Source organism: Lycium barbarum, chromosome 3 (assembly GCF_019175385.1).
Source record: "Lycium barbarum isolate Lr01 chromosome 3, ASM1917538v2, whole genome shotgun sequence".
Taxonomy (NCBI): domain Eukaryota; kingdom Viridiplantae; phylum Streptophyta; class Magnoliopsida; order Solanales; family Solanaceae; genus Lycium; species Lycium barbarum.
Window position 1 is genome coordinate 130,904,009 of NC_083339.1, and position 20,914 is coordinate 130,924,922.

Here is a 20,914-nt window from a genome sequence, read left to right on the forward strand (position 1 = left end):
ATCCGAATTTTGCATACAATTTACTGTAGCGCGTATCTACTGTAGCTACGAAATGTAATTAGCTAAAGTGTAGCTATGCCAAATTTTTAACCCTCAAAATGTAGTCATTTTTGTAAGTTTCCCTTTTGAAAATGAGAAATTTCTTTCTTACTTCCTACCCCAACCCTTAGCCCACCCCCACTTCTCACCCCTGAAATTTATATGAAAAAATAGTTTAACTTGATAAAAGAAAAAAATTATAAACATACACTTGTATAATATGGGTTAACCCATAACCAACCCAGCCATTTATCACCAACCCATATTTACCCACATAAAATATGAGCAGTTTGAAACCCAATCCATTTTTGTCAAGACCATTTTCAACCAAACTAAATCCAATCAAACCCACACATTTGCCACCGCTAAGTTTATACAACTTCCGTGTTTAATTGTATGGGAAGTGTCATCAGTGACGATAGCTTCGGGTAAAAAGAAAAAAAAAATATCAGAACTGCTTAGTGAATTGATCATAAATATTTAAGCAAAATATTTATAAATTTGAGTGAGGTTTCATAATTAGAAATTCCGGTTTAATTATATGGATTGATCGGATTTAAAATATTTCTTAAATATATTGTTAATATTAAAATACTGAATTATAAATACTAATGGCAGTTGAAATAACTTATTGCTTAGGGGGAAAAAGAAAACTTATGTTGCTTATTGGTAATAGAAAATTGGAAAAATTACAGCTAAATAACATTCGACAATCTAATTTATAAAATATGTACATAGTGTATAGATAGTGGATAATGCATGCTAAATATACATATACTATGCATATCAATATACTATTTATATAGTTAAAATGTATAGACAGTGTATATTTCGATCATGTTGGATAAACTAAGCTCGCCAAAATGTAGATAGAAACTCCACTGTATGTTTATCTCTTGTGACACCATCTGCTACGATTCCCTTTCCTAAATTTAAATATATGCTCTCAGTCAACACATACAAGATCAATATGGTAATTGCAAGTGGTTTGTATTATTTTAAAAGAAAAATTCAAATGGCTAATATAATAATGCACTATATGACCGACCAGGTTCAGTTTAATGTCTCCCTAAATAAAGAACAAACGTCTATAATATCAAAAAAGACAAGGGACAATTGAGCCATGGCTGAGGGTAACAGCAGCAAGTCAACTAACCCAGCAATAGATCCGGATCAGGATAACCCGGATCAATCGGGTCTGGAGCTTGCCCAGTTTGCAGCGGGTTGTTTCTGGGGAGTGGAATTGGCTTTTCAAAGGGTTGAAGGAGTAGTGAAGACTGAGGTTGGGTACTCTCAGGGAAATGTACACAACCCGAATTACAGGCTGATTTGCACCGGAACCACCGAACATGCGGAGGTGATTCGGATCCAGTTTGACCCGAATGTGTGCCCGTATTCCAATCTTCTTTCTCTATTTTGGAGTCGCCATGACCCCACCACTCTAAATCGCCAGGTATATATCATATCAATTTATGTGAAACTATTTGACTGGATACGAAATTTAAGAAAGAAGAAAACACTTTTAAACTTGGGGCGTTAAATGAGTCATATATATTTTGTGTAGCTATAAATGATCGCATAAAGTTAAATTATTTTTAAATATAAAAAAGGTCATTCTGTTTTTGCAAGAACTAATAAGAAGATAGATTCACATAAATTGAAACAGAGGACTGCATCTTCATCTCAAGGTTTTATTTTAGTACTACTAATTGACTACTTTTTTATTTTAATTTTTTGTCCTTTGTCAATTTTCACTCTCTCTATCCCATTTTATGTGACATTGGTATTATTTGGGTAGTTAAAATAAGTAGTCTTTTTCAGTTTACTACAATTTTATCAAAAAAATTTAAATTATTTTGAATCATTAGCTATGTTGATTTCTACTACCTTTCGTGAAGTTTTAAAATATGTAAATATAAAATAAAAAAAAAATTGAAGAATCTATACTTGAATTTTAGCTAAAATTAAGTCTTTTGATCCTCTTACTCGGAACTCCTTCGCATAAATTGGGACAGAGGGAGTATTTAGTTCCAATAGTTTACTCATAATCCTGTAGTATTGGAGTTTTGATTGTCACTTAACTTTCCTCCCCTGAGAACATATTAGTTTTTGAAAGCTTCCCTGGCTTAAACCCCACAAGTTATTTAACTATGTTTGAGAACCATGAAGTCTCAGGTTCATAAATCACTTCCTATCTGTCCAAGTTTTGGTGAACAGAGTTATTCGATATCTATGTTGGTGGGAGGTAGCAGGTACCTCATAGGATTATCGAGGTGGCTTGGACACCACGGTTATTAAGAAAAACAAGCATAAACTATTTGTGTGTTCCCAATTTCCATTGATACAAATTGTCAAATTTTTTCCACTCGTCGATCATTAGGTTTACAATGCCTTTTTGTCTAGCGTGAGTACCTTGATAACAACAGCAGTGCTCCAACTAGAGCCTGCAATGATGATAGTGTTGGTATTACTTATAGATTATACAATTTGGTCAACTTTTCATGATCCTTCCTTAGTTGTGATTTATAATTGCAGCTCTGAATCTAATTTCACTATGTGCCTAGTCTTTAAGTTCGACATAACAGAAGATAAGAAGTCAATGCATCAATGTCATTCTGTTTGTAGATCAAAAGAAGCGAAAATCATTATATATAATTTAATTTTCATTTGGAATGGCCTATTAAGGAGGAAAGGGAGGTTTTTACTGGGAAATAAGCAGAAACAAGTGGTCATCACATGGAACTGAAAAATCTATAAGTTTCTTCTTTCTTCTTGCCCTATTTTTTATTTCCTTTTGGGATCAGCAATAGAAAGGAGTTCCTCATAGGGCAGACTTATTGAACTCTCATGATCATCTTAGAATCTATCACAGGGGTGTTATTGCAGGTTGTGTTGTTGTACCCTTCACCCTCCGTTTCTTTTTAATTGCCTACTCAATATATTTTTTGTATTCTTTGAGTGTGAGTTTTTGCCACTATATACCAAGAGCTTAACTTTCACAAAGAGCAATATATAGATCTCATGATGATGGTTATTGCTAGGGTAACGATGTGGGAAGGCAATACCGCTCAGGAATATACTACTATAATGATGCTCAGGCTCAACTGGCAAGGGAATCGTTGGAAGCTAAGCAGAAGGAATTTACGGATAAGAAGATTGTCACGGAAATTCTTCCTGCTAAGAGATTTTATAGAGCTGAAGAGTATCACCAGCAATATTTAGAGAAGGGTGGGGGCAGAGGTGCCTGTCAGTCGGCTGCAAAAGGCTGCAATGACCCAATAAGGTGCTATGGTTGACATAGCAAATCTTTGTATGTCACAGCAACTATAAAAGAACTTTGCTGGGCATTTGTCGTGCTTATTTTTTTCTTAAATAATATGTTAATGGATCTTGATATTTCTTATGAGTATTTGTTCTCTTGAATCGAATAACTAGTAGTCGTAAATTATTGACCTCTGCCTTTATATCTCCTTTTTATCCAGTACCTTCACTTTGTTGCTTTAGTCACAGAAAGATGGAAGTGACGTATATCTTAATTAGTTGAAATCTTAAGTGAGGTAATTTGTGCTTGGAAGCAATAGCAAGCATAGTAATACCAGTGAATTTTTATCCTTTGGTCCTCCTGTAGTATTAAACAAGTATATGCCCAATTGTCTACACGACAAACATCTTACTTAGAGGAACATGTTTAACAGGAAAGGTAACATTCGTCAAATCAAATTCCAATGCAGTCTAAAGAACATTACAGATTGAAAATAAGTGCATATTATGTAAATTGACATGTTTCTGAATAGATGCCTAATACTTGCATAGAGACGGTGTATGAGGCTGACTGTGTAACTTAGAGTTCATCCTTAGGTGTGGTTGCAGGAGATCCTGTGGGGTTGGTTGATGAAGTCTTGATGGGGTAGGATGGTTGCATTGCTATACCACACAACCCCTCTTTAGCATCAACCTCGCGCTGCATCCTAATGTATCCCTTTTCTCCCCATTCAGGTCCCCACGAATTCTTCACGATCCAGTATTTGGTTCCATCGAGGGTTGTACCATAGCCCACAATTGCGACTCCATGGTCCAGCTCAGTACCACATTCTCCAGTGAATACACCCTGCCGTATTTACAGCTTATAAATATTCATAACTAATAAAAACTTTTGAACTTGATAGACAATGGTGTATCATTTTTACCTCTGAGTAGAACTGGAAGTCAGAACCTGAAGCTTGTATAGCTACAGAAACAGGCTGGTTGGCTACTGCTTTAAGCAGTGCTTCCTCATCATTTTGAGGAACATCCTCGTGTCCGTCAATTGATACCACCGGAGAATTCCTCTAGTATTAGAAACAAGACTGGTAAGAATCCTACTGATTTAACCTTTGTTGCTTGGACTCTTCAAAATTGTTGATGGGTGCGTGTCAGATCTTCTAAAAGTAGGCACTTTTGAAGTATCCGACACAGGGGTGGCAACATTTTTGGATAGTTCAAGGAACATAGGATTTAACCATTTCTCAGTTAATAGTTTGATGCAACAGAGTCTTACCTTTTGAATGTCACACTTGCCATCTTCAGCCATGTAAGGATAGTTCTTCTCTGTATTGATGCCTCCCTTCTTCTTGATGAACTCAAATGCCATGTCCATCAACCCTCCATTGCATCCTTGGTTTTGTGTAGTGTCACAGTCAACAAGTTCTTGCTCTGATAAAGATACTAACTCCTTTGTTTTGATTTGGTTTATCCCCTCTACTGCCACCACAGTTGAAAATGCCCAGCAACTTCCTATAACACACAAAAAATCTTCCATCAGCTAGCTATCATATTTTATTTGTTTATACCTTTTATATGTTATTATGACAGATAATGTAAAGTAGCAAGAATGACATGTTATACACTTAGGATGTGGCCTAGAGATTAATAAAGTGAGTAAAATTAGTAGATACAAAAATTCCTTCCTATCTGTCTGAGCCTTGGTGGGCATGCAAAGTTACCCCTTTTTTTTGTTGGTAGAGATAGTGGATATTAAGTGGAATAGTCAAGATGCACTTAAACTTGTCTAAACACTATCATTATAAAAGAAAAAGATAAATTACGTATTATTTCTTACCACAGTGGCCTTGGTTTTTGACAGGAGTAACAGCACCTTTCTTTCTCCAGTCAACAGAGGGAGGGACATTATCCTCGTTAGCGTACATGAAAGTTCCATTTGCTCGCGAGGCTCCAAAAAGAGTACGATGATGCTTGATCTTGGAACCAGCATAATGGTGTCTGAATTCATGGTTAGTCATGTCTGCAAACTTGTTCAGTTTCAGCTTATAAGGCTTATCCTTCTTGTTGAAGTTATGAACATAGCGTACATTGGCCTTAAACACATTGAACCTCTTGTGCTTCTCGTCAAGACTCCTCGACACAGTGTGATGGCTTCTCCATCTCTCATACAACTCCCAGAATTTTTCCTCAGTCTCCAACTCCTTCTCGTGGAAATCGAAACTCTCCCCGAGCCTAAGTAACAAAGCTAAAGAGAAAAGGACTAGAAATAACTTCATTTTTAATGATTTGAATCAAGATGGGAATTTAGGGACTATGAAGAGGCCTTTTATAGATGAAGTTGGAAGAATGATACAACTTATAATAAATAAAACAAGTGAAGGATTACTTATGGGAATGAACAACACTCAACAATAATAGAAGAAGAAATGAAAACGGGGTAACAGAATTATGGAGATGAAGCAGTGAGTCTACACGCTTTGCCTACACAAGCAACGTCTTTATAAGTGTGGTATTGGATTTTACAGACTCAAACACTTTTTTAACTGATAAAGGAGGAGAGAAATGTGACTTTCCTAGTTATGAAATGGTTTATCAAGTATATATGCAATAAAAGGTGAAAAAGAGTTTGCAAGTTGAACACGTTAACGTGTTGGTATTAAAAGAGAATGGCAAGCGTTAGTTATATTGTTAGAATTTGTGATATTATAGCATGAGTTGTATGCAGCAAGTTTGGAGAATAACTGCTTTCTGTGATAACTGAAATTGCGATTTCTATTGGAAAAATGTTTTTTTTGTTGAGGAAATATAAAAAGGTCGGCCAAAAAAGATAAAAAGTTTCTTGCGGCAAGAGATGTCTTTAATTAGCCCATGTGCGAGGTCCATGCAGTTTCTCTAACGACGAAATGATTTCCTATATCTACTTAATTATATAGATCTCTTTTATGTCATTTTTTTGTCATATCATGTGAAAAGATCATATAACCAAATAAGACTAGACCTTCCATGGGCGTTTAGGGAATTACTGATTGACAACCTCAGGCATAGGTCGGTAAATATTTATCTACCCTCAATGTTTATACTAAATCAAGTAATTTAACTTTGGTAATTAAATATTAATTGATTAGTACATATTATTTCATTACGGTTAATGCATGCATAAAACACATATCTTAAATTATTTCATGTAAACATCAGGTTCGAGCAAGTTTTTTCGTGTATGTCTAGACATGTAGTTGAGGCTGGTCTGAGATTTGACTTGGCCCAACTGTATTTTAATTCGGCTGTCTCGTTCAATACGATTCGGTTTCGATCAAAATTGGCTAGACTTGGTTGTATTGAATTCAACTATCCTTAACTCACTTTGATCCAAATTAGTTATCTTTTAATGTTCTTGCATACGCCAAAGGAAGACATTTAATATATTAATCATAAGATTATTCATCTAAATTACCTTTTATCTTTCTTAAATGTCTTACTCTCCTCTAATATATTACTAATTGATAGAAAGAGTAGATCTGAAAAAGTAATAAATGATTTTTTGTTTTTCCTAAGTGTTACATATTAAAAAAATAAATTGATTTATCAAAATGATTAATATTTGAGATGGGGGACCAGAGCTTTTTTTGCGCGGATTGCCCTTCTTTTGGGGTGGTCTTTAATTTTTGCCCCTAAAATTGGTGGTCTTTAATATTTACCCTTCGCTTAACACCCAGAGATTCTGGGTTTGAACTCAGGCGCAGTAAAAAAAATAAAAAATCGCAAGGCATAAGTTAGAATTCACAGGGCAAAAGTTGGGATTCGCAAGGCAAACTTTTACCCAAAATTAGATCTTAAGGCCTAACTTTTGCCCAAAGTTAGGTCTTCAGGCAGAGGTTTGCAAAATTCCAGTAATTTTTTTTTCCCCTTAAGACAGAGTTTGAAACCCAACTTATGCCTTGGGAATTTTTGTTAAATTTTTTACTGAGTGGAGGTTCGAACTCAAACCAAGGGACTTTTAGTGAAAGACAAAAATTAAAGACCACCCCATCGAAGGACAATCCTGCAAATTGCCCGGATCGGAGTATATATTAACTAGAACAAGTGAATTTCTGTTAGTGTAGATGATGTAATATAGAGGATTTGAGCCTCTTTATTTTAGGCTTTAACTTTTTCACATATTGAAAAGGAGAAAAAAAGTGGAAAGTCAGCACAAAAAGTGGCCAATGAGGTCACATGATATAGTTCGTCCAAACAGAGGAAAACTTTGCTTGCATGCCTACTGTTGCGTGTAAACGCGGCTTCTGATGCTTAATTAGTTGCCTTAATATGCCTTAGCTATTAATTAGTTGCCTTAATATGCCTTAGCTTGAATATCTGTTTTAGGCAGATTTATGAAGCAACGGCACCCTGAAAACCTGTTATAGCTTTGTGGTGACGTACGTAATATTTAGGTAAGTAGCATTGATTTATAATACTCCCTCTATCCAATTTAGTTCCTTTCGAATTTTGAGAGTCAAATAGGGAATTTTTTTCATATGCTTTTTAAATATTAAATTATTAATTATTTTGATTTATACTCCTTCCGTTTTAATTTATATGAACCCATTTGACTGGACACAGAATTTAAGAAAGAAGAGATGACTTTTAAACTTGTGGTCCTAAATGAGTCACATATATTTTGTGTGGCTATAAATTATTGCATAAATGTAAAGTGTTTCCAAATATAGGAAGAGATCATTCTTTTTGGCACGAACTAATAATGAAATAGTGTAATTATACCCTTTTTTTTTTTTTTGGGGGGGGGGGGGGGGGTGTTTAAGAATTGAGTATAATTACACACTGTAATTCAAGGGTTACTTTTTTGTTTGTTTCTTTTTTGTTTATTTTAATTTATTTTTTATTTCTATTATTTTAATTTCTTTTGATTTTTTTAATTCTATCATTTTAATTTCTTTTTTATTTTTTAAAATGTATTTTTCTTTTTATATTATTTATTTTTCATTTCCTTTCTTCTCATTCTCATCCTTTACTTCTTGTGATTCTATGTAATTGCTCGTATTTTTTTATTTTATTCATTTAGCATAACCGTGTTATTATTCTAATATTTGAAACTACACCTCTTAATATTGGAAAGAATGAGTCATTAACAAACTTGACATATAACGAGTGACGTTATTAAGTAGAATTTTGTTGTGAATGAGTTTATAGACTTATATTTTCCCTTTCTTTTGAATTATTTACTTAAGTTACGTTGGAACTTACTTATGTAATGTTGGAATTTGACATAAGAGTATTTTGTTAAACTTTTTATTTTGAATTTTGAATTTAGCTTATATTTTCAATTTTAAGTTATTTGCTTTCACATTGCATGTTGTTTATTTTTCACTTACATTTGATGAATTTTTTGTGTCAAATTTGAATAATGTTATGGCATTATATTTATAAATATATTTTTTTTTGTCAAACATCCAATCCATGATGTTCTCACAAAAAATAGTCTTCTTTGAAGTTTTATAATTAATTAAAATTAAATATTATTAATTTGAAAAATATCTATCAATTATTTCTTGCAATATTAGTTACAAATATATGATTATTAATTAATATATTTTCAAGAAAAAATGTGTTATTAAATAACTAATTTAATATTATTTTTTAAAGGCAAATACTTTTTAAATATTAATTTTAAATTTTTTATAATTAAATTTTATTTTTAATTAAACTAACTGTGTAATTACACTTGTGCAACCAAACAACACGTTTGTAATTACACTGTAATTACGTTATGACAAACAAATATGTCGCTATAATTAAACTACTGTGTAATTACTACCTTAGTAATTACACCAATTCCAATTACCAGGTGGCTTTCCAAACAGGTCCTTAAAGATTTCATGTCAGAAATCACGACTAAATTAAAAATTTTGATTTTCGAAATCCAAAATGTGCCATATCAATTAGGTGGAAGGAGTAAAAATTTACTTACACTTCAACATGGTCCGAAACTGTATCGATTATAAGGCTTAATTCTGGTCTCACATCGGTATTTATTTTGTAGTATTATTTTAAAATGGTTTCCATCTATTGTAATATATCTCCATCATTTTCTTAAGAAACTACAAGTATTACTTAAATAGGCAACATTTTTGGAAGAAAATATATAATGTCATAACACTCATCTATTAGTGTTGCTTCTAAAAAAATAACACCTAGATTACTATAAGTGTCTGCTTATAGTTTATTTATTTTTGTCGTCAGCTAAGTTGCCTCTGTTCTAAGTTTTCAAGAGTAATCAGTCCGCGATGATTCTAAGCCTATGCAATCACAGCATGACAACACTAAGCATTGACGTAATTGATTAGCTATCATCTTTCTTCCTTATTAGTTTGAAGAAGCTTCTACTTTGATAGTACTAAAAGATTCTTTGTGGAATTTGATTCTTGTTCCTTGTTAGAGAGGATAACTCTACTTTTACGTTTTACCATATCATCTTGCATTTTTTATTTTGTAATGTTATGACATATTTCAAATTTAAGTTTTAAGTAATATTAGAACTTTTTAATGCCTACATCACAGTTTTTGAGGATAAATGTGGATAATGCTTTCTGCCCTTTAACCGAAAAAAAAAATCTGCTCGATTACTCCTCAATTAATGTTATCTTAGATTGGTGCCATTTGTGCACGTTTATCTTCAATTATTGATTTTTTTTTAAAAGTTTTATACCAATTAATGACAAAGTAATTAAAAGAATTAACTAAATATAACGGTCAGATTTTTGTATTTTTCTTTTAATGTATGGTTATTGATTGTTTGATTTAATCAAAGAAGGAGTATTTATTGATTAATTGTGGTACATCTTTAGATATTACATGAATATCAACTTTGTAGTCAGTCAGCCATTTAGACGAGGATATGGAAATTATAATGATACTGAAAGATATTGAAAGTTATTTTAGAGAAAATGAATATATTTAATTACTAATAAAATTGATAAAAGCATATTAGAACAAAACGACAATAACACGTTTTTTAACTTCTTTATCATTATGAGGCATAAGTAAAGAACAAATCTCAGCCATCGAAAATAGCCATGAGTTGCGATAGCATTAAGAGGGGGGCGGGGGTCGATCGGAATGGAGCAGTACAACTCAGATTGCGACAGTTCGACTGGCAAGCAACATTTGTAGCTCAACATTAAGAGCATTTATGCTGTTTTGAATTGCTTGTACTTATGTCGAGGATCTATCGGAAACAGCCTCTTCCGAGGAAGAGATAAAACCTACATACACTCTACCCTCTGCAGAACTCACTTTGTGGTATTCAACTGGGCATGTTGTCGTTGTACTCAAAATTTCTGAGCACGAGTATACACATGAAAATTCTCACCAAGAGACAAAGAGAAGACCAGTTTATATATAATCCCTTTCTCATTTCGCCTTCCCCTAACCCCCTATGTAATTAAAAAAAAAATTAAAGAAAAGGACCACTTTATTTTTCCACGAATAATGAACAGTGCATAACGCATATCCACAATCCAATCAATCTCAACTAAAGATCTCTATTTTTTCAGCTTAAAAGCTAATGTACGTAGTATTTACAATGTCAGCCCTTTTTGTCATGATCTTTGGATGCAGGACGCCCATTTATGGCTTGACAATCAATATGATGACTAATTTTGTGCTTTAAACAACTAAAATAAACAATGACACTCAAGATCCTGACTGCAAGCTGAATATCTGAGCAATCTATAACAAGTCGATCAATCATGTCACTACTCAATACACTGGAGCATATGGAACTTTGAAGTGATATCATGACCAAATACATATGACTCCACTCTTATCTGAGGTAGCCAGAGGTTTACCAAGACTGCTCCATGAACAACAAAGTACAGACGATGTGTGTTCTTTCAATGTGCTTACCATTTTAGCATTTGATACTGACCAAATATGAACAGATCCATCAGCAGAACCAGCTGTAACATAACTATCATCTGCACTGATACAGGACCTGCTCCAATTTGATGCAACTCGGTTTGCATTTGCTCTGAAAGTGCCACAAATTTCAAGGGTACGAATATCAAATAGATTGTGCAAGTTGTCTCTCCCACTGGTTAATATCATGTTTCCATTTCGAGAGAGCGAAACTGATGTAACAGCTTGTGAATGTGCAGCAACTTCACTCAGAAGCTTGCCTGTTTGAATATCCCATAATCTAAGATTACCATCGACATGACCGGAACAGATAGTCAGTCCATCCATGCTAAACGACAGGCTGTTACAGTTACTGTGAAAGATAATAGTGTTGGTGCAGTAACCCTTCTGCAAATCCCAAACTTTTATAGTGCGATCATATGCAGCACTCACCACATAGCGGCTTGAAAATTTGCTAACATCTACTGCACAAACTTTGTCTATGTGCCCAGTAAGAGTATGACGTATCCTGCCTGAATTTGCATCCCACACATACAAGTTATTTGAACTACTTGCTGCTATGATGAATTTGTTATCATGTGTAATGGAAAGATCAAGGACTGAGCCCAGACAACCATAAAGACTGTTGGTTAATGATCCACTTGTAGTATCCCACATTTTAATTGCCCGGTCCTGCCCACCGCTTATCAATTTACTTGAGTTATACTCAAAAAGAATCGAGGCACATCCACCATCATGGGCGGGGATCCTCTGCTTGCATGTACTAGGATTGGAAGACTCTACATAAAATTCTGCACCATCTTCACTTTGGCGGACCACACCGTCCACTTGTTGACGAGCAAGTTTCTCTATACTGGCAGCCTTGACCTTGTCAAGCATATCTTCATAGAGAGCATTAGCCTTGCACCAGAAAAAATAACAAATAAGAAAATGCAAGAGAACCTATCCACGGGTAAATCATTGTAAAGCATATAAAAGAATACTGACGAAAATACAGTTCTCCTAACCATACTATTCTATTAGGAGATATGGGAAGATGATCATTGGTAGTTCTAATGGATTAGCCCAGCTTGTCAAAGATTCGAATCCTGTTCAGATTACAGGATATATTCGCAGTAGAATAACTTGCTAACCACTAGCAGTTCATCCAGATTTCAGAAACTTTGCATTACTCCGACATGAAATAATTATTATGAAACGAAAATATTGGAGATGCCCCTTTCATGAAATCCTACATCAATCACCACCAGCCACTCCAGCATGATGAAAAGTAAAATGTTGAGCATCTGGAGTTACAGTGTGGACGCTTTCTTTCCCAATATTCAGAAAACCACAAGTTGTTACAATTTGAGCAACCATAAAATATGATACTCCTTTATCTTAGGGTGGCTTTATGTCATTCATCTGTCCACATCCCAAAGGCAGTAGATTAGACTAAAATATATAAGCTTCTAAAGTAAGCGGTAGTTCTTAATAATTTTTTTCTTTCATTTTTTTCCCATTTTTGGTAGTAATTCTTCATCTTTGAAGTGAGTGAAAACCACATGGAAGACCAAGGTTCAAATCCCAACAGTGACAAAAATACGCTAGGTTATTTCTCCCATCTGCCTAAGCTTTGATGGGCAGAGTTACTCGGTACCTGTGCTGTTGGGAGGTACCAGGTACCGTTGGAATAGTCGAGGTGTACACAAGCTGACCCAAACACCATCATTATAAAAGAAAGAATGTGCCACATGGATGGGAAACAAGGACAGTAGTTGAAGGCTATAAGAACAAGGTTGAGGGTTATATTAAGTGTAGAGAAATCTCCATGACGACAAGTTTACAGCAACAAAAGCATGCATCTTAGCTCTCTTAACAGTATTGAGGCGTGATGAACACTCAATTTGTACGAACAATCAGAGGTTCAAAATATATTTTTTTCGAAAATCAATCAGAGGTTCAAAATATTAAAGAACCACAAATAGGAAAGCAGACAAAGGATAAGCAGAGAGAATCACTCAATACCTCATTAAGGCGTTCAGATTCCTGCATCTTCTGCAGCATCCATCGGTCAACCAACGTTTTATTTTCTGCCTCAGCATTGTTTGCTCTCAGAGTCATTGCTTCAAGTTGTGCTTTAAGGTCCTGGTGCTCACCCATAAGCAATTCCAAAGCTTTAGTCTTTTCCTCAAGAAGTTCAGTTAAATGTGAGCATTCATCCCTGCAAGCACACTCATCAAAGAAAGTGATAGAGCAGTTAAATTACATCCTGGCATCCAAAGTAAACTAGTTGAGCTCTCCTTAGGACATCAAAAGTAAATTTTATCTACTAAATTGGGGAACTAAGATACTATGTTATAATCTTAAACATGAAAGTTCATTCAGAAGCTTGAAACAGAACCAATACTTCTTAAAAGGTCATAATATTACTAAAGTTTTTGTCCAGCTAATTCTAATCAATCCCTAGTCTGTTCCTTTATTTCTGTCATTTTATTAATTTTAGTGTTCTTTTTGTGGCAAAGGGAAGAGTTTAATTTAGGATGACAAATGTCTTAGGAGGATGAGAATAATACCTTGCTTGATTTAGCTCGTTTTGAAGGTCAGTAATGACAGTTTCCTTCTCTTGAACTAAAGATTTTGACACCCTGGATTCAGCTACTTCCACCACAAGCTGCTCCGACAGTCGTGATTGAGCTTTGTAACATTGCTGAAGTTCCGTCTCAAGATTTTCAGCTTTCTCTTTCCACTCTGAACCCTAAAATCATAGGAACTACATAAGCGCGGAAATAACTTTTTCAGCAACATATAGCTTGAAGATGTTAGAAAAATGAGATGAGATTTTTCTGGATAGTCTTTAATTTAATATTTCCTATTTTGATATTTTGCTTAGTTTGTAAAGGAATGGTGGTCCTTGTTTTATGGAATATGTCTTGTAAGAAAGTACAATAGTGGTTGGATAGGTAAGGTGTTATACTAACTTTTGAAATGTATTATGTAGATATATGTGTGTATGAATGAAGGAAAAGAAAAAACACTTCTGCTGAAACTTATTTTCTTTCTCTGAAGTTTCAATTACTAACAGTGGCATCAGAGCGCTTCTTCTTGAGGGATCTGTGAAGGAAAAAGGAAAAAGGTTTTTCTTCAGTTCTTCTAAGGTGAGGAGAGCTAAGCAGCAGTAACATGGCTTCCAACAACTTCTTGGCTGTAGGTCCTCCTATGTTTACAGGGGATAATTATCAGACATGGGTGATAAAGATGAAGGCTTATCTCAAAGCTCTTAGTTTATGGGAAACAATTGAAAGTGAAGCTGATCCTCCTCCACTTGGACCAAATCCAACTGTTGCACAGATGAAGATTTATGAAGATCTGAAGTCAAGGAGACCAAAGGCTCTGACATGTCTTCATTCAGCACTCTCAGAAGTGATTTTCACAAGAATAATGGCTTGTGAGACACCTAAAGAAGCATGGGAGAAGCTAAAAGAGGAGTTTGACGGAAGTGACAGAGTGAAGACTATCAAACTCCTAACTCTCAAAAGAGAATTTGAGATGTTAAGGATGAAGGAAGGAGATACTGAGAAAGACTACTCTGCCAAACTTTTGGAGATTGTAAACAAAATAAGATTGTCTGGTGAAGTCTTTCCACATTCAAAAGTGGTGGAGAAGATGATGATAAGCTTACCAGCAAGGTTCGAGTCCAAGATTTCAGCAATAAAGGAATCTTGTGATTTGAAGACTTTATCAGTAGCAGAACTGACCAACAAGTTGCAAGCCCAAGAACAAAGATCAAGTATAAGAGATGAAGAAGTAGCAGAAGTGGCATTTCAAGCAAAGCATAAAGGCAAGCAGCCTGCGAAGAACAATAAAAGGATGGAAGGAGATAAAGTAGCAAAGGGGAAAACATGGAAGGAATCTTCAAAGAAAGGGAAGTATCCACCTTGCAACCATTGTAAAAGAACCAGTCATCAAGAAAAGGACTGCTGGTTCAAAGGAAAGCCATCCATTCAATGCAGATTCTGTAGAAAAATGGGTCATATGAGAAGAATTGTAGGGTCAAGCAGAATCAACCACAACAAAACCATGTGCAGCAGGCAAAATTTTACTGAAGAGTCAGAAAAGGAAGAAGAAAGCTTGTTTATGGCTTCTCATGAAGAAAACACAACCAACAAATCCACATGGTTCATAGATAGTGGATGTATGAGTCATATGTCACACAATGAGCTTCTGTTTCACACACTTGACAAGTCAATTAGAACTAAAGTGAGGATGGGAAATGGTGAAACGGTAGAAGCACATGGGAAGGGTTCAGTTGCCTTTGAGACTAAACAAGGTACAAAATTTATACATGATGTGCTGTATGTTCCATTGTTCCTTGTTTAGCATGTAATCTGTTGTAAGTGTTGCTCAAATGATGTCGAAAGGTTATTCCTTATTTTTTAAGGGCAAGCATTGTTTGGCTTTTGACTCTGAAGATAGTTTGGTTGTTAAAGTAGAAATGGTGAATAAAATCTTTCCTTTAGACGAGAATCTTGATAGTGCCAATTTTGCAAGTTTGGACGAGTCATGGTTGTGGCACAAAAGATATGGGCATTTTAACTATGCTAGTTTAAAGTCTATGTATGAAAAGAGCTTGACTAAGGATTTACCTGAGATCTCATGTCGAAAGAAGTTTGTGGTTCATGTCAAATGGGTAAGGTACACAGGAAAGCATTTGCTAAAAGTGCTACCTGGAGGGCAACTGAAAAACTTGAGCTACTTCATACTGATGTGTGTGGACCTATGCAAACACCATCTTTGGGCCAAAATAAAATATTTTGTGCTCTTTATTGATGACTTAGCAAGGATGACTTGGGTGTATTCTCTGAGTAACAAGTCTCAAGTATATTCAGTTTTCAAGAAATTCAAAGCTTTTGCGGAAAGTCAAGAGTGGTTGTAAGCCAAAGGCTTTGAGGTCGGACAATGGTGGAGAATACACTTTTTTGGTAAAGACAATGGTGGAGAATACACTTCAAATGAGTTCAATAAGTATTGCGAAGATGTGGGGATTGATCACAAGCTGACAGTAAGCTATGCACCCGAACAGAATGGAATCTCAGAGAGGAAGAACAGGACTGTAGTTGAAATGGCTAGATGTTTGTTGCTGGAAAAGAAACTACCGCAAAGCTTTTGGGCAGAAGCTGTTCATACTTCGGTGTATTTGTTAAATAGGCTGCTGACGAAAGCTGTGTATGGAAAGACTCCTCTTGAGGCATGGAGTGGCATAAAGCCATCTGCCAAGCATTTAAAAACCTTTGGTTCAATATGCTATTCTCATGTCCTTCAGTCAAAAGAAGCAAACTTGAACCGAAAGGTGACTTGGGGATTTTTATTGGATATTCATCGCAAGCCAAGGGTTATAGAGTTTTCAACTATCAGACAAGAAATATTTCCATCAGAAGAGGTGTAGTCGTGGATGAGCATGCTTATTGGAACTGGGATAAGGAGCAAATTGAGCAAGAAAATGCAGTTTCTCAGAACTTGCTTCCGCTGCCTGCGACACAATCAGTTGGCTCTGAAAATCTGGAAGAAGATGAAGAATCAGATGGGGAATCCTCACTGGATTCACCAATTTTGAAGACAAGGTCCCTTTCTGATATATACGAAAGGTGCAATGTTGCAATCTCGGAACCAACTAGCTATCAAGAAGCATCAAGACATCAAGTTTGGATTGAAGCTATGAAGGAGGAGGTTGATATGATCGAGAAGAATCACACTTGGAAGCTGGTTGATAAACCCAGAGACAGAAATGTTATAGGGGTGAAATGGGCTTATAGAACCAAGCTTAATCCAGATAATTCAGTTTATAAGTACAAAGCAAGGCTTGTTGTGAAAGGGTATGCGCAAGTTGCTGGTCTGGATTATGGAGAAACATTTGCATCTGTTGCGAGACATGATACAATAAGGCTTCTATTTGCTTTGGCAGCTCAATCAAATTGGAAGTTGTATCATCTAGATGTGAAATCGGCGTTCTTAAATGGGCTGTTGCAGGAAGAGATTTATGTTGACCAGCCAGAAGGCTTTCAAGTTGCAGGAATGGAGGATAAAGTCTACAGACTACATAAGGCATTGTACGGATTAAAGCAGGCTTTCGAGCCTGGTACAGTAAGATTGATGCTCATCTCATTCATTGTGGCTTCAAGAGAAGTGAAAATGAAGCCACTTTATATGATGTGCTTGTGGTGTCGCTCTATGTTGATGATCTTCTGTTAACAGGAAGTAATGAAGCTATGGTGAATCAATTCAAGCAAGAAATGGAGACCAAGTTTGAAATGTCGGATTTGGGTGAAATGACTTACTTTCTAGGAATGGAGATTCATCAAGCTACTGATGGAATCTTCATTTCTCAGAGAAAATATGCATGGGATATTCTTAAAAGGTTCAAGATGGAAAGGTGCAAGCCTGTATCGACCCCACTGGTTCACAATGAAAAGATTTCGAAGTTTGAAGGAGGTGATAGGGCTAATCCAACAGTTTATAGAAGTCTAATTGGTAGTTTGCTGTATTTGACAGCAACAAGACCTGATCTTATGTTCATGGCAAGTCTTTTGTCGAGGTTCATGCATGCTCCAAGTTTAGTTCATCTTGGTGTCGCTAAACGAATGTTGAGGTATCTCAAGGGAACCGCTGATTATGGTATTTGGTTTAAAAAGGAAGAGCAGGGGCAATGATGGGTTATTCAGATAGTGATTGGGCAGGAAGTGTTGATGATATGAAGAGCACTTCTGGATATGCTTTTACACTTGGTTTAGGCATGTTCTCATGGAATTCAAAGAAGCAAGAGGTGGTAGCTCAATCTTCCGCAGAAGCAGAATACGTCGCCTCCGCTGATGCACCTAATCGGGCTCTATGATTAAGAAAGATTTTATGTGATCTGGAGCAAAATAACATTGAAGCAACTGTCATTAAGGTTGACAACAAGTCAGCAATATCTATGGCCAAAAATCCAGTGCAACATGGTCGTAGCAAGCATATAAATGTGAAGTTTCACGCTATCAGGCAAGTGGAGAAGGATGGCGAAGTTAAACTTGTTCATTTCAGCTCAGATCAGCAGATTGCAGACATCATGACCAAAGCTCTTCCTAAGGGGAAATTTGAAGTTCTAAGGGCTAAGCTGAGAGTATCCAAGAAAAATCTCAAGGAGGAGTGTTAGAAAAATGAGATATATTTCCTATTTTGATATTTTGCTTAGTTTGTAAAGGAATGGTGGTCCTTGTTTTATGAAATACTTCTTGTAAGAAAGTACAATAGTGGTTGGATAGGTAAAAGTGTTCTACTAACTTTTGAAATGTATTATGTAGATATATGTGTGTATGCCTTTTGGATATGATGGAAAAGAAAAAACACTTCTGCTGAAACTTATTTTCTTTCACTGAAGTTTCAAATACTAACAGAAGAGAAGTGACTGAGTGAAAAATATTCCACATTCACCGATTGTAGTTAAAATTTCTTTGTAGGAAGCTGCAGTTGGTAAGTTTAACTTGCATCTCATTCCTTAATAACCATATTAAGGGTGATAAGTAAATACTACACCATGCATGCCAAGCGACTCACCACCTGGCGAAAACTAAAAAATATGAACTTTTACAAGCCAAGAGAAATATTAAATATATTACACAACATTCTTAACATTTGTGTTTTTCTTGAAAGTCAAGAGAGTCGACAAGAATACTCTGTAAAACATTTTATGTTATCATGTCATAACAAATAGGAATACAAAGAATTAGAAAACTTTCCTTATTTGATTAGCTCAAAGCTCTTTTATGTTGTTAACACTCTATTTAACAAGAGATTTTCGCTTTTCTTTTCTTGTTTCATATGGTATCAAGTTCTGTATCCCGGAACTTAGTGCCCCTGAAGTCCTCCGCTCATGGTGTTGAGGTTGTCAAGTTAGCAGTCCATGTTAGTTGACATGTCAAATTAACGGCTCACATTTTCCCAATCAACATCATATTATCGTCTCTATCATTTTGTTAGCACTATGAATTGAACATTGATCTGGTCATGCTGATAGCATAGATAGTCTTTGTCATCAAGCTGGTAGCATGCGTCACCTCAGATTCAGTCATTTTTGATGGATGCATAATCGTGCCATGGCCAAGTCAGTCTCATGGTAGTGCAAAGTCAGTTTGTCTCATGACTGGATTAGATTCTTTGAAGGAACATATTAAAAGTCAAGTGAATCACTAACAACATTACATAGAGATTTTTTGTTAATCTCAACTAATTAAGAATCAGAAGAACTACGGAAGTTGCCTTATTTTATTAGCTCAAACTCATGCACAAAGAGCTCTCTTGTATGTTGATAATCACTCAATTCAACAAGATTTTTTCTCTCTTTGCATAAACATTAATGTCACTATACGTTCATTTTTTTATTCTTTTAACTTCTCATTTTTTTTCCTGTTTTATTGCCTACAAGGAGCTGGACGTAGGTGGTGGCCCGTAACTCATTAGGAAACAAGGTCTTAAGACACTAGCAAAATCAAGTTGTTTTGCAACACCAGTGTTAGCAGAATACTTGAATGTTTAAAGCTCAAACTTACAAAATATTGTACAAATGAATCATGTTCGTTTCAAACAGTAAACGATACAAGATTACATAAAAGACTAGACGAAAGATCCATCTAAGTTGAAAATTTTGGAAGTCTGCCATGATCCCTATCAGACATAAAACCAGGGAAATCAACTAATGTACAAACCTATTTACGAACGACAGTAAACAAAATTTTAATGAAATTCTCTCTACATGGTAATTTTCCTGTCAAACAAACAAAATACATATGAAAATGCCAAATTGGAATACGTCCATTAATTAGATTAACTTCTTGCAACTTATTCACTGCCTTTTTTGTTTTTTAAGTAATCATTCTCTGCTTACTAATGTTGAAAACATCCATACATTCTGTTTGTGCAAATAAAAACAAAAAGTCATAAACCATAGTTAAACAAATTACGGAATCGGAAAAAATAAAGAATAGAGGGGCACCTGCAAAACAAGAGGCCTATTGAGGGCAGCCAGGGCAGGGGCATGAGCCCCTTCTTCTACTAAATGCCGCTTTCTTAACGCCTTTATAGCATGCTTTATTGCTTCTATTCCAACTTCTTCATATGACCTAACACAAAAAGAAAACTTCAAAATTCAACTCAACTGGGTATTAGAAAAGCCTCAATATTAAAATGATTACAACTTACATATTTGATCAATTGTTGAATCACAGAGAGTATCTACAAATTGTGACTTTAATCTTTTTTGTTTCTGTGGGTTCGCTTTCAATTTTGACAAGAGAACAGCTGACGTTGATCTTTTTGCTTACAAATCATGCCACGTTGTCGCGTCAGTATCACGCTGAGTTGGGTCGGTTGCCCCGTTTTGTGGTCAATTTTCCATTTCGATCCAATCGCAAGGGATACATGAAAAACTGAAATGAAGTAAAAAATGGAAAAGAATTATCCTTTTCTTTTGCTTGAAAATTTTATTTGATACTCCCACTCAATTTGTTTAATGGAATAGTTGATTATGTTTAATTTTGTTATTTGCTGAGAAATAAGTGACATCATATTTGACTTTTATAAAGTTTATGTATAAAGTAGTAAAGGATTTATACTATTTAAAATGTACTAAAACTTTCTATAGGAAAATTGTTTGATATCCAAAAAATGAGGATAACCATGGGTGGAGGTG

At 35.3% G+C, this 20,914-nt stretch overlaps 3 protein-coding genes across 4 annotated transcripts; 1 reads left to right on the forward strand and 2 right to left on the reverse strand.

Moving 5' to 3' along the window:
• Positions 1 to 980: 980 nt before the first annotated feature.
• Positions 981 to 3,491, forward strand: LOC132632554 (peptide methionine sulfoxide reductase). Its single transcript, XM_060348535.1, has 2 exons — positions 981 to 1,492; positions 3,081 to 3,491. Exons 1-2 carry the CDS (start codon positions 1,163 to 1,165, stop codon positions 3,333 to 3,335), a joined length of 585 nt encoding a protein of 194 aa, XP_060204518.1. The 5' UTR covers positions 981 to 1,162; the 3' UTR covers positions 3,336 to 3,491.
• A 235-nt stretch (positions 3,492 to 3,726) lies between these two features.
• Positions 3,727 to 5,732, reverse strand: LOC132632552 (vignain-like). Its single transcript, XM_060348534.1, has 4 exons — positions 5,138 to 5,732; positions 4,577 to 4,812; positions 4,227 to 4,367; positions 3,727 to 4,147 (listed from the first exon to the last, which is right to left on the reverse strand). Exons 1-4 carry the CDS (start codon positions 5,574 to 5,576, stop codon positions 3,881 to 3,883), a joined length of 1,083 nt encoding a protein of 360 aa, XP_060204517.1. The 5' UTR covers positions 5,577 to 5,732; the 3' UTR covers positions 3,727 to 3,880.
• Positions 5,733 to 10,750: 5,018 nt separating this feature from the next.
• Positions 10,751 to 20,781, reverse strand: LOC132632551 (autophagy-related protein 16). Of its 2 annotated transcripts, none has more exons than XM_060348533.1 (5): positions 20,425 to 20,781; positions 20,219 to 20,345; positions 13,770 to 13,951; positions 13,222 to 13,417; positions 10,751 to 12,114 (listed from the first exon to the last, which is right to left on the reverse strand). In XM_060348533.1, coding segments are annotated over exons 1-5 (1,530 nt in total). In that variant the 5' UTR covers positions 20,427 to 20,781; the 3' UTR covers positions 10,751 to 11,091. The 2 variants fall into 2 exon arrangements, with proteins under 2 accessions (XP_060204516.1, XP_060204515.1); XM_060348532.1 differs by lacking the exon at positions 20,425 to 20,781 and adding an exon at positions 14,876 to 15,209.
• Positions 20,782 to 20,914: the final 133 nt, after the last annotated feature.

Bases quoted from the DNA above. Each gene is read 5' to 3' on its own strand.
- LOC132632554 (XM_060348535.1), top strand. From the start codon at position 1,163: ATGGCTGAGGGTAACAGCAGCAAGTCAACTAACCCAGCAATAGATCCG. The intron at 1,493-3,080 runs GTATATATCATA...GGTTATTGCTAG, and splicing joins CCACCACTCTAAATCGCCAG to GGTAACGATGTGGGAAGGCA.
- LOC132632552 (XM_060348534.1), bottom strand. From the start codon at position 5,576: ATGAAGTTATTTCTAGTCCTTTTCTCTTTAGCTTTGTTACTTAGGCTC. The intron at 4,813-5,137 runs GTAAGAAATAAT...TGTGTGTTATAG, and splicing joins CAAAAACCAAGGCCACTGTG to GAAGTTGCTGGGCATTTTCA. The intron at 4,368-4,576 runs GTAAGACTCTGT...TTCTAATACTAG, and splicing joins GCAAGTGTGACATTCAAAAG to AGGAATTCTCCGGTGGTATC.
- LOC132632551 (XM_060348532.1), bottom strand. From the start codon at position 15,097: ATGTTTTCCCCTTTGCTACTTTATCTCCTTCCATCCTTTTATTGTTCT. The intron at 13,418-13,769 runs GTATTATTCTCA...GTGTGCTTGCAG, and splicing joins AACGAGCTAAATCAAGCAAG to GGATGAATGCTCACATTTAA. The intron at 12,115-13,221 runs GTATTGAGTGAT...TTCTGGTGCAAG, and splicing joins AATCTGAACGCCTTAATGAG to GCTAATGCTCTCTATGAAGA.